Raw genomic sequence first — 13,651 nt, forward strand, 5'->3', positions numbered from 1 at the left:
CCATTAAATTTTTTACAGTTCACAAATATTCGTATTCAACATCATAATTTTGGAAATGGAGACAGTGAATGCACTGAATCGAAGTATATTAATAATAATTTGTGGAACTTCTTTAAGGGCGACCTATTGCACATGTATTATGAATTTCGGAATGTTGACTGGGAAATTTTATACTCGATTAGTGACATCAATGCTGTAGTGAAGGTATTTTACCAATATATATAAGTATATATAATTTATTTGACAAGTCATTTTTTTTTAAAAAATCATCGGGCTCTTCGCGCAGCTACCCAAGATGGTTCAATTTTGATTTAATTAAAAACATACGACTAAACCACTTGCATCACAAAAAATGGAAGAAAACAAAGACATAGGTACATTGATAGTATTGGGGGGAAGTTAACGTCAGATCCTAAATCATTTTGGAATTACGTTAGAAGTACGCGTGACTCTTCTCCACAATTATCATCTATGTCTCTGGAAGGTAGTGTTTTGTGAACTTCTTGAATTAATAATTTGTTATGTACTCAACATGTCTTTTAAATAATTAAATAAACATTTTTCAACTACCCTTTACGGTATTAGCAGTAAAACAGCCAATTTTGTGTGATTTCTCTTCCTAAGCGTTGGGGCGAATATAGACATGGCGAATGAATAGAATCAAAACAACTTTCTTAGTGGTAAAAATGTAATTACTGTAAAATTATAAATTTACGTACATTTTAGTATGGAATTTAATAAATCAATGTATACATTTTACAAGTGCGGTGGCAAAAACATAACAAAATTAGGTATATATAAAAAGTTAGGTACCCACAAAATAAGCTTTATCATATTAGGAATAATTGTGTTTTGTATGTAGGATAATAATTAGTGAAGTTGTGTTAAACGATGCGATTTAGCCACCATATTTCAACATCGCCCATACAGATTACTGCACCAAACCTTTCTCGGATGTCAGTACCTTCGGCACAAACGGTTCAAGTCCTGCTCAGTGTCATATTTTAGTATCTATAGTAAAGATGTTTTCTAGTAGGTCGATATATTTCTGAGGTATTTTCAAATAGTGTACATTAGTGAATTCATTTTGTTTTTAATTTTTATAACAGTAATTCTAGTAATTAACAGGAGTATCCAAAATACTACGGTTATTAGTTTATTTCGGAATAAATAATTGGTCATGACCATAAATAACACAACAGGTAGGTAAAAAAAAACAAAATATCTATTTACATAATATTGAAATATATTTGCCAAAAATAGAAATGTACATGTTATACCAAGTTATAATATATATATATATATATATCATGTAAGTATATAAAAATAAATATACATAGACAAATTATAAAATATGATATAATTATAAGGTAGTAATAATTGTCAAATCACAATGAGATGGGGATGCTTTTGAAAATTCTTCTGGCAGACGAAGACTAATAATTCTACCTAGGTATATAAATAAAATTTATTCTGCTGTAATTTTTTTTCATATTTGTCCATTTTATTACAATATCTTATAATATAAATCTTATTATATAAATATTTTCTTGTATTCTGTGCAAAAATAATTAAAAAAACTTTATTAACCTACACAAGTATTTTTTATTGAATGATCCTGCAAAAATATTGAAGTAATAGTTATGTGACATATTTTGTTTTGGTGTAAGCCATAACGAAATATACATAAATTATATTACAACAATTATATCAGACACAATTTTAGACACTATTAATTATTGTTAAATTAATTGTTTTACTGGTAGGTACTTAGTATGAATCTATTTTAATATTGATTCCAAATTATTGTCAGTTTTAAATAGACGTTATGTGCACAAACTATTAATCATATTGAGTACCTATTGAAATATTATGATATATTATGTTGAATTTATTAGATATAGGTATGCCATATGAGAATGATATTCAATATGTAGTGACAGTAAGTTTTATTAAAGGCACTGCAATGCAGCATAACAGCACAGGATTAATCTCAATTTAACTTAAGATTTAAGGAGCTTTTTGGCTATACCTGTAATTTATTTTAGTATTCATTCATTAAAATAGTTTACAAACTTTTCTCGAGTAGAAAATGCTAATCTCGCTGCACGTCTTGGATCGTTGTTTAAATTAGTAAAAGCTCTAAGCTCAGGCTCCGGTGGCTCTAAAAATTCAAAAAACCGATCATTGCAATTTTTTGTTCGCACAAAATTATGTAAAACACATGTCGTTTTCACAATGAGAATTGTGGTGGATACTTTTGTTTCTATTGGTCTATAAAATATTCGCCATTTCTGAGCCAATATGCCAAAGGCATTTTCAACTACTCTTCTTGCACCGCAGAGTTTTAAATTGTAATTTTCTTTCAAAGGATCTGTCCTCGATTGCCTATATGGGAAGGGTCTCATTATATATGTTTTCAGACCAAAAGCTTCATCTCCGATTAAGACGTGCTCGCAAGGTTGATTCTGTCCAGGGAGATTTTCAGGTCCCGGAACATTCATTTTATTTGCTTCAAATCGTCTTCCCATGATGGAAGTCTCGAAAATTCCTCCATCGCTGTTCTTGCCAAAACCACCAATGTCGACGCATATGAATTTATAATCTGGTCCAACGATAGCCATAAGCACGATTGAAAATTTATTTAAATAGCACCAGTAGTTGGAGCCAGTTTTGCCTGGACACTTGATGGTGACGTGCTTACCGTCTACACTGCCGATACAGTTAGGAAATTTCCATAAATTCTTAAACCCTTCAGCAGATTGTTTCCAAGTTTCTGTTGTAGGTTGGGGTAAATATTCACTTTCTAATTTTCTGCATATAGCTTCACAAACTTGTGTCACGATTGCACTCACTGTCGAAAATCCAACTCGAAAACTATGGCCAATTGTGTAGAAAGTATCACCGGTCGCAAGAAATCTGTAAAATAATTATTTTTGTTTAGGTGAACAAGCCAAAAAACGATGGAAAAATTTACGGGACACATATGCAAAGGATCTCCGGTCCAGAAAAACAAAAACCGGCCAAGAAAACATATGTAAGAAGAAATGGATGTGGGCCGACCAAATGTTGTCGTTCCGACCATTTCTGACGTTCGCCAAAACATCATCCAACATATGCGAAGAAGTATGCGAAGAAGTATGCGAAGAAATATGCGAAGAACCTGATGACATACAAAGTTTTGATTGGATGGCCACGTATCACGAAGATACGGAGATTGAAAAAATTGTTTTATCACAAGCAGGAACATCGATAACGTCATCAATCAGTGATCACCAGGCAACAGCCACAACACCGAAGACGTCGGCCGGTAAACATAAAAAGGATAATTCAAATCTGGAAAAAATGATACATTATCTCCAAGGGAAAAAAAGTAATAAAATGGACTCAGTGGATATGATTATGTTGGCTCATGCTGCAACAATTAAAACATTTTCCCGTAAGTTGCAGCTGAGTACAAAAAAAAAAATAGGGCTGTTAATGATAGAACAAGAACATCTTCACCTTGAAGAACAGGAGAAGCAAGCTGAGACTGACAATTTTTCGCTTGATCCTGCCTCTGGCATTTTAACAATTGAGTAAAATTTGATACATAGTAGAGCCGTGGCAGAGGGTGCAGGTAGGCGGTAGAGATCTGGCATAAATAGTACAAAGTCATATTTATTTTGTTATTTATTTAACTAAGAATACAAATTGCAGATGGTACTGCTTAGTTTTTCAGTTTTTAAAATTCAATTAAACCCCTCCTAATCAATTCATAATAGATGGAAGAATATTTTTATCTAATATCTATTATGGTCTACTTTAGGTAGGGCTTAACAAAATTAATTGAATCTTAAAACTAATCCACACCATGTGTAATTTGTATTCTTAGTTTAATGAAAACAAAATAATATTTATATGACTGACAAAGTTTAGTGTGCACCATTTATGTCAGATATCACAGACCACCTCCACCCTTCGCCACTGCAGTAGAGCTGTTCCATGTTTTTATGTTAGAATTTTTTGCATTTTCACACTAATTTCATCTCATAATTTATGTTCGCACATTAACTCATTAGGTGCTAACACCGCGACTGGCGCGTTTGCGTAAGTTGGCCATTACATATAATTAACATGATATTTAAATGTGGTAATTAAATTTTAATTAACAGGTCAGCAGTGATTAAACAGTGTGTTAAAGTGATTGTAGAGTTGAACTCGATTATATAGACTAATTTAATAGATTGGATCTAAACTAATAAAGTAATCTGTTTTACTATTTTTCATTACCTAGTACTTACCTACCTATATAATTTTTAAATCGCATCAACTTCTTACGAAACCGATGATCATATAGAATTCTGAATAATCGAGATTCTACCTTAGGTACCTATCTATGTATGTTGTAATAATTGTTGGGTGGGAATTAATCGCACATTGCAATAATCAAAATTCACAAAACTAACATTTGAAAAGTAGTTTTCACATAATATATTAAACGATTTCACAAAATAAAAATCATAAATCACTCATTGTAAAATATAAGTTAACTAAATTATACTGGCAATAATGTCACTATGTATTCTACATTTTATTCAACCGCCATTTTTTTGTTGATTATTCGTGTTGTGTTCCAACTTCCAACCTCATTTGTAACATAAATACACCGCCGTCACCTTCTTTTTTAATTCAAAATAATTATTGTTGAAACACAATCGTGATCGTGCATCTACGATGGCTTCATTACAATATGTGGACGTATACAAATGAGAGAGTAATTCCGACTCGATCCGAACTCTTTCTACAATCTGTTACTATGTACCTAGCGTTATTTTTGATTTTGTAGTAAATATTAATTTTGAATTGTTTTATTTTAGAAATCTATTGAACTAAAAATATGTCCAGATATTATTGTGCCCTATTATATTATGTTCTTCATCATGGAATTGCTTATTGTAATAGTCAAGAATTACTGTACACGCATGAGTTGCCATCATCTTTTTTCATAGTTAATGTTATGTATGTAATTAAACCCAATTCTCTAAACGTCTATACTGAATAGTATCTTCTACTTTGCTGTATATACCTAACTGCCTTTTTCAATCTGGATCAGTAGGTATTTATTTATAATTTCTTATAGTAATACTGTTCATAAATTTGCAATAATATAATATAATGATTATCAAAACGATCATTCAGTATTAATGTATTTAAAAAGAATAAAGCCTCCCCCACACCAAAGCGAATATTCGCGGCGAATATTCGCAGCGAATTATTCGCCAATCAAGCTCGTATTGGCTTACGGGACAGAGCACGCTTGCGCGACCGCCTTGCGTCTTGAGTGCGAATTTGCAGCGAATATTCGCTGCGATTTTCGGGAACTCTGTCGACAGCGAATTTATTCGCGGCGGACAATTTCGCCAAGGGAATTAGTAAAATCAAAATGGCGAAGACATTGAGCAGCTGATCGAGTTGGTCCGGAAATATCCAATCCTTTATGATTTCTCTGACAGTGACTACAAAACATAAGAAAGAAAGATAAGATATGGGATGAAATTGGCAGGGAAATTGTTGAAAATGGTATGAAGGTCGTCATAATAATATTATGTAGGTATCTTTGTCTAACCAAAGTATGTAAAGTTTTTTGACAGGATGAATACGCTATTATAAATAAATAACTTTAATCTAAGGTCCCGATATTTAAAAAATACATATTAATTTGCGTCATACACAGCCTTTAATAACAGAAACTTTATAACTTTGATTGTTAGTGCACTGACAGTTCTAACTTATTGCGATCGTTTGACGTTTTGGTTTCGACTTTCGAGCAGTCATATCAATAATGTTATAATTAGGTATCATTTACAATACCTACTTCAATCATATTCGGTATCGGTCACGTAAATACCCATGTTATATTCGTTGATAATATTTTTTTAGGTTAGATAGGTACCTAGTCTTTAAGATTATTTTTTTGCATCTAACATTACTATTGTAGCTAAAGATATAATATACATATAGGTAGATAAGTAGGTACTCCATGTCGTCATTGTGGTATTTTGTAAGGTTTTAGACCAAAAACCTTACATACTACTTACTATCGGGTTATTTACAGTAGGACATACCTAGGTTGTGTTTGTTTTTTGATCTCAAGAGACCTCAATCACAAAAACGATATTATGTACCTATATACCTACTAGGTATATATTTCCTTCATTATGTATAGGTATATTGAGCTAATAAACTGGTTTTGCCCAGTGCCGACCGCGAACCAAGATAATATCTACATGTTCCATGTACCTATCTAACATAACCAATGTTTTCTGTTTCACATTAATTTGTATACCTACAAACATTTTAAACTTAATTGAGATGTTCTTAAACTTCTGTTCATGTAATATTATGTAGGTAGGTATATCTTGGTCTGCATTAGGCAATAAGATTAATAATTTTATGTGCATGTAAATATAAAGGTCAGATACCTCCTCTAAGTACATAATATTATATTATCATCATGGATACCTACCTGAATGATGTTGGAGATATACTAATGCTTTGTGATGAATTTAATTTTCGCAAAGATCTTCAACCTTTCAACGTAGGTACAAAGCACCAGAAGAAATTAAAAATGAAACCCCCGGCATTAACAGGAATAAAATAATATTTCATCATAAACATCAGTCGGGGTCATTCCACTGCTAGATGAAAGCCTCTTCTAGCTCCTTCTACTATTTTCGGTCTCTAGTTCTTCGCTGCTACATACTTTTATTGTACTTCACGTGAACAAAGAGATCAACTAAGTGAAGTGTCAATCAACAAAAGTGGCATTTGTGCACAATGTTAATGAATTTTCCAAAACATTAAGTGTGATAATATAATATACAAGGATGAATAAGGCGTGGGCGAGGGCCAAGGTCCATTTTATGATTCCTCTATTGATGTACCTATTTTTATTAAGAAAAATGTTTGCCGTAGAATGGGGTGAATACTGAATAGACCCTTTTTAAAATTTCTATTTTTCTGCTACACATTATTCGGACAAATATGAATGACTTAAAACCTGTTTCTATGGACATAATCATACTCTAAAATATTTTTAAACTACCATTTATTATCAAACAGCCAATTTTGTGTGATGTCTCTTTCTATCCAGCGTTGGGGTGATTATAGACATGGCGGGTGGATAGAATCGAATAATGGTAATTTCCTAATGTTAAAAATGTAATTAAGTACCTACTGTACATTACAAATTTATGTAGGTACATTTAAGTATGTAAATCAAAATCAAAAATATAAATTTAAATGTTATACAACACAGTATCATGTAAGTATTTAAAAAAACATATACTTACATAAACATCTATTTATCCAAGAATTATTTGATACTTGAATCTGTATTTTATATACCATATTCGATGGATGTATGTGGTGTATTTTGTAATATATTTGGTACGTATTTATTATTTAACTAAGCGTATTTAATTTGCTACGTGACCTGTAGCTCTTTTATAATCACAAATTATTGTTGAATGTTCCGAAAATGAGTTTATGTGCCGAAACAGCTGTCAAGGTAAATGACTCAGTTAAAGTAGAATTAACAAAAATAACTATATTTCAAAACCATTATAATCCATCTACCATATAAACACCATTTCAAGTAATAAAGAAATAAAAAGTCACCTAATTAAATAATATTGTACTAGAAAAAATATACTATCTATATACCCACTTAATTTTCATTTAAAGTTGTAAAACGCCCGGTTACTAAATAGAGGAAGGACAGAGTCTTCTGGCACGACCGAATCACATTGGAACGGTGTTATTGTCATTTGAAAGTAACAATACTGACACCTAAATGAGTCGCCTGCACTGCCAGAATCATCTGAACCCTGTCTACCTATCTATATACAATTTATTGTTATTTTTTTTCATATTTGTCCATTTTATTACAATATCGTGTTACTTTTAAAGCTCATTGTAATTCTAATAATTATATAAATATTTTTCTTGTATTCTGTGCAAAAATGATTATTAAAACTTTCTTAACCTAAACCAAGTATTTTTTATTGAATGATCCTGCAAAAATATTCAAGTACAGTTAAGTGACATATTTTGTTTCGGTGTATAAGCCATAAATAAATATACATAAATTATATTTAATATATACATGTATACTGTATGTATAGCCACGGTTGGTCTTGCACTTGTTGCTGTAGCTATGCGATCTGGTGTGGTCCATTATCCAAAAACACTCAATCACATCCCTGGTCAAACAGCGGGCAGCCGTGTAGTGAGTCTGGCTGGCCTATGGTGGCACTAGAATGATTTCAATATACACAGTCTGTTAATTTGAATATGTTTTCGACTGAAAGTTGTAAAAATATTAGAAATCAGGATTTAAATAATTAAAAAACTGTTTCATTAAATATCATATTCATACCTATGCAAAATTTTGATTCCTTTGAAGTACCTATACAAAATACGGATGAATATAAACCAAACAAAAATATTTGTTACTGGTACTGCCATAGTAAAGTAAAGTTTAACATACTTCCCTAATAAAACAAAATTCCCAATTCTTGTCGTTCTGTAGATGTTTCATTTCAGTTTTTACCAACGATCCACTAAATATGAATTGGTCATAAACACTCAAAGGAAATCTGGCACTCACTGCCAGAATGTCCATGTCAGATACCTGCATAAAAATAAATGTCATGTTATGATATTATACGTAATGAATATGAATGTATCAGAAACAACATAGATTTTATTACGAATTTCACAGTTACAGAAAATTTTCTGCGCTCATTTTTGAAAGTCTCCAAGTATGACGGGTATATTCGCACATGGGTGCAGTTAATGCACCCAATGATTTTCGGGAAACCTGCCCTTTCTTGAAGTCTGAAATTAAAAAATATTTTTACCGACACAAAATAATATTCCCGTTAAATTCTTATTGAGTAGGTAATTTACTTGTTGTGTCTATGCGCAGTTACTCTAGTTACATGACATGTACATTGTAATATTGTATAAATTGATCAGAGGGTATCAACACAACACTAAAGACTGTCAGCGCTGTATGGCGACTGTATGTAAGTATTACTAAGCACTGCTATTATAGCATCGGACACGTTTCCTATGCATCTGCTTACTGATGCCTGGCTCATTGCGCAGAAGACTTGGCCTACCCGTTTTTGGTACGCTCCCTCTGCGTAGAAACGCAAAATAGTCAAAACCTACAATTCAAATAACGGAGACATGTTATTTCAATAGCATATTATTATTAGCATATTAATAGATATATTCAATAGCATATGTGCAGTTATGAAACTGAGTAAATCTATCTTACCTATGAGCCATGGCAATCTTGCCCTGTCATAAAGTAAGGTTATATTAAATGTCGATGTAATTTGTCGCACGCCATCTCATTATATCTTCAGCGTGTAATAAGCATTCAGAAGACGTGTACATTTTGTCAACACACAACTGTCACTTTGACATTCGTATATGTATTTAGTCTATGGCTGCATCCAATGCTGCCACCTTGTTTCAGATAATTAAAATACACTTTACGCAAAGTGGGTAAAAGTTGTAGCAATTCTGAAAGCGCTATAGTGTACGTGTATTTTTTATATTTAATTCATAAAAATTATAGAATAATTGGCGTAAAATATTAATAATATTTACAATTTTAAATCTGGCGCGTAAATAAAATTATTTAGTCTATGGCTGCGTCGCTGACGCTTTGGTGTGGGGCCAAACGCGAAATTCGCATCAAATCCAAGCGGTAGCGACAGCGATAGCGAGGGCGTTGCGAATTCGCTGCGAATATTCGCTTTGGTTTGGGGGAGGCTTAATGTAAGTAAGTACATAAATAAATTTTGTTTTCAATGTTATCATAATATTACATAATATACCTAAATGCTATGTTCACTTTCATGTGTGAAAACGTGTAATGTGTAATAACTTGACCGAGAGATGATGAGAAAAATGTGTGATCTTATAATGATTTATTTTATTGATTTACATAGATGCATGTTTAATATCTGTTATGCCAGGAAGTTGTATGTGTGTTTTTACTATTTACTGTTTCCTTGCCTTTTAATCTTTACTTAAATTACTTTTTTTTCATTTTACTATTTTTATTTCCAAAGTTTTGTGTTTATGTTCCGGAATTATTGTGTTGAATAAATTTATTATAAATTTTCAAGATATTTTATTACATATCTCCCCATCCATACACCTAAAACACACTATAATTTTTATTGATTAAATATTGTAATTTGCTAAAATGCAATGCCAACTGGTAAAGTAGTACAGTGAGTAGGTATAGACGGTACTGGCAAAGGGTGACTTTTGGAAAGAGGTAGGCTGTGGAGATCAAAGAAAAAGAGCATACTTGTCAGGTATACTCATGGGAAATAAGACGATATTACTACTGATGAATAGGTACACGCTAATGTCAACATCACACTAAATCGATGAAATTTTAATAGCTCACTGACAATATAGAATTGGGCAATGAATATAAATTATGTATTTTGCAAATCGATCATTTGACAGTTGTAGTTGATTTGTGAATATCATCCATTTCCGATGTGATAAACATCTTTTTAAATGTCAGTGCTTTGTGAAAACAGTCTATTGAATTATGCGAATATATATTCCCCATAATCTTTGTGATTCTATTTAGACATGTTGATAATAAAACTTAATTATATCATTATACATCATCTTTTTTTACCTCAATGCAATGCTTAGCCGTTCTTCAGGCGAGATGGCTTCTCGATAGTTGGTATCACATTTTCGAATATCATGCGTGATGGCGTTCAATATGTCATCAAAACATTCGAAGTTCATTCGAAAATAAATGTAGAACCGCTTTTCGTCTTTGCGCAATTGAGGCATCAGAGTGTGGTATTCTCCATACCTTCTTCTCTCTACATTGATATCGTGAACCCATTTTCTTTTTTCCCTGAGAAGAAATTAGAAAGAAGGTAAATTAGTCGAAAATAGTTTATGAATTGGATGAAAATAAATAAAACACGTAATGGTGTGAATAGTCAAACCTGGCATTATCATCCTCTTCCAAGCATAGTAACAAAAACGCTTCTTCGTCATCCGATGATGAATACATTTTGTTTGTTTGTCAAGACTTGTCACTTTGACATTAGTATTTAGTCTATGGCTGCATCCAATGCTGACATCTTGTTTTCAGATAATTAAAATACACTTTACGCGAAGTGGGTAAAAGTTGTAGCAATTCTGAAAGCGCTATAGTGTACGTGTATTTTTCATATTTAATTCATAAAAATTATAGAATAATTGTCGTAAAATATTAATATTATTTACAATTTTTAAATCTGGCGCGTAAATAAAATTATTTAGTCTATGGCTGCGTCGCTGACGCTTTGGTGTGGGGCCAAGCGCGAAATTCGCATCAAATCCAAGCGGTAGCGACAGCGACAGCGAGGGCGTTGCGAATTCGCTGCGAATATTCGCTTTGGTTTGGGGGAGGCTTAATAGGATGAGAACTTCAAACTCAATATAATTTAAAAATAACGGCAGCAATTAAGGTTCAAATAGACTGACGATCGAGCACAATATAATTATTATATGCTAATAACGATTTAGTGTCTATGATCATATCTATGCCATTCCGAGATATTATACATACATATTTATTGTATGACAGCTATGACATCGTATTTACACTCTGTGACACAGGACGCCAACATACGAAACGGGTTTTTCGGCATTTATATGGCGGGTCGTCATAGAGTCTAGTTGAGCCATTACATACTATTACTGGCTTAGAGGTTCCTGCTAGTCTTATTTCTAGATTACAAACTGGCAATAATTCTGACAGCTATTTGTTTACAAAAAATGGCGGACGAGCTCGCAAAAGCAGGATTGTATTTCGATGAATTCAATAAAATAAGAATTCTCGATCCAGTTGTTTCCAATCAAACCAATGATTTGATAGAATATAACAAGAAGTATGCTGGCTGTAGGTTGAAGACGTAGAGTTTATTATTAAAACAATCATATTGTGTAGGCACGAGAATGTTGTACCGCTGCTACGATGTTAATATTCCAACCTTCCTTTCCCCGACACCAGTGTTCTGTTAAGCACAGATATTTAAAAGTGTTCGACAATTCAGTTAAAATATTTCTTTTAGATGTGCAAAGTTTGGAAAACTCCATTGACTCCTTCGTATCGACATTGGAAGGATTAGGTCGTAATGTGGACAAAGAAAAAATGATGGCAATTGGCTTAAGAAATTCACTTAAATCCATCGTAAAAGACAGAGAACACCAGAAGCAAAAATTGCAGGTATACAATTTTCATATATAACATGAAAGCTTCCTTATTGAAAGTTCCACATTTTGAACAGAAGATCTAGTCGATATCCATGATAATAATATAGTATTTGTAATATTTTTTTAAGGCGTTCATCATGGAGAAGACAATGGAATTAGAAAGACTACAGCTGGAATTGCACTCTTTGCAACTCGTCGAGGTCGAACAGCAAGAAATTATTGAGTATCTCAGTGAAATGCGGTAAATTTATTGCTGATACAGTAAAATTAAGGATTAACTTATTCCATTACAATTTGTTTGCTTCAGGGTATGTATCATAATATTGCACTATAGCAATTTACAAATCTAGTCGTAGGTATACATTTTGATAAATTAATGTGCCCTATTATTTCACCAATAATATTTTGGGTCTCATGCTATTTACTTTACTTGTTTGGTATCTTGTATTCATATTCTAATAAAGTTTTACTTCACCATCATTCATAAAGAATTTTGAATGTAATGTGATAACATGTGCAACGGCAGTATTTGTATAAATATAAATCCATGGCTGGTGAAAAGAATTAATGTTATTTTTTTCAAAGTGTATTTGAATCAGTGCAAGGACCTTATGGGTTGGATGAATGATTCTCATAAAAATCTGTTAATACAACCTCCACTCTGTGGATCTTACATGGTAGTTTATCTCTTTTATAGGAAAAAAATTTCAATCTACATTCAAGCTATTACACCGTATATACCAAATTAGAAATAACATTATTGGTAATCGAAAAAACCATCGCATTAAATTGAAGTTATTATCTTATCTAAATATCATGGAATTCAATCTCTAATAAATACTAACTTTATCCTCATGTTTATTTAGTTTCACTACCTTTTCACTTGGTACAGTATGTAAGTACCTACAGTGCTCATTGCAAGTCAGCTAAAATGACACAATAACATCGTGACATTTCCATATTATCGATTGTTTGTTTTTCATTGTTGCATAATTTCTTACAGTCACTTTATTAGTACTTCTTTACAGGATGTGTGGTGGGGATCTCTTTGTGTTGCATGAATGAAGTATACTGCCTTCTTTTTCTATACAAATTATTAAAACTATCAAGGTGAAGACGTGTGATGTCTGAAAATGAAGGTTTATTAAAATGCACAATGTAATATGTAAATCACCAGATTTTTTGTAAGAAATATTTATTTGAAAAGTATGTATGTTATGCACTCAACCTTAGAGGCAAATAAAAAATAAATAAAAACACGTAATCAGAAATTATTAATTATAATCAATACAAGAAATTACAAAATATAATCACAGGGAAACAATAATATTCTCATACAATCCCT

General features: G+C 32.1%; 1 protein-coding gene and 2 long non-coding RNA genes across 3 annotated transcripts; 1 reads left to right on the forward strand and 2 right to left on the reverse strand.

Moving 5' to 3' along the window:
* Nucleotides 1-1,552: 1,552 nt before the first annotated feature.
* LOC147064578 (uncharacterized) lies at nucleotides 1,553-11,168 on the reverse strand. The gene is made up of 3 exons (XR_015071954.1): nucleotides 11,052-11,168; nucleotides 10,727-10,957; nucleotides 1,553-2,919 (listed from the first exon to the last, which is right to left on the reverse strand). It is a non-coding gene; the product is annotated as an uncharacterized LOC147064578 (long non-coding RNA).
* Nucleotides 8,027-9,478, reverse strand: LOC147064579 (uncharacterized). The gene is made up of 3 exons (XR_015071953.1): nucleotides 9,332-9,478; nucleotides 8,534-8,677; nucleotides 8,027-8,298 (listed from the first exon to the last, which is right to left on the reverse strand). It is a non-coding gene; the product is annotated as an uncharacterized LOC147064579 (long non-coding RNA).
* Nucleotides 11,169-11,861: 693 nt separating the features above from the next.
* Nucleotides 11,862-12,688, forward strand: IFT20 (intraflagellar transport 20). The gene is made up of 3 exons (XM_085958300.1): nucleotides 11,862-11,992; nucleotides 12,165-12,319; nucleotides 12,435-12,688. Exons 1-3 carry the CDS (start codon nucleotides 11,869-11,871, stop codon nucleotides 12,549-12,551), a joined length of 396 nt encoding a protein of 131 aa, XP_085814426.1. The 5' UTR covers nucleotides 11,862-11,868; the 3' UTR covers nucleotides 12,552-12,688.
* Nucleotides 12,689-13,651: the final 963 nt, after the last annotated feature.

The sequence above is a fragment of the Rhyacophila brunnea genome, unplaced genomic scaffold (genome assembly GCF_057557595.1).
Source record: "Rhyacophila brunnea isolate RB1 unplaced genomic scaffold, BYU_Rbru_1.0 scaffold_7, whole genome shotgun sequence".
NCBI lineage: Eukaryota > Metazoa > Arthropoda > Insecta > Trichoptera > Rhyacophilidae > Rhyacophila > Rhyacophila brunnea.

Excerpts from the sequence above, each read along its gene's own strand:
- IFT20 (XM_085958300.1), top strand. The coding sequence starts at position 11,869 with ATGGCGGACGAGCTCGCAAAAGCAGGATTGTATTTCGATGAATTCAAT. Across the intron at positions 11,993-12,164 it reads TAACAAGAAGTATGCTGGCT|ATGTGCAAAGTTTGGAAAAC; the intron begins GTAGGTTGAAGA and ends TATTTCTTTTAG. Across the intron at positions 12,320-12,434 it reads ACCAGAAGCAAAAATTGCAG|GCGTTCATCATGGAGAAGAC; the intron begins GTATACAATTTT and ends TATTTTTTTAAG.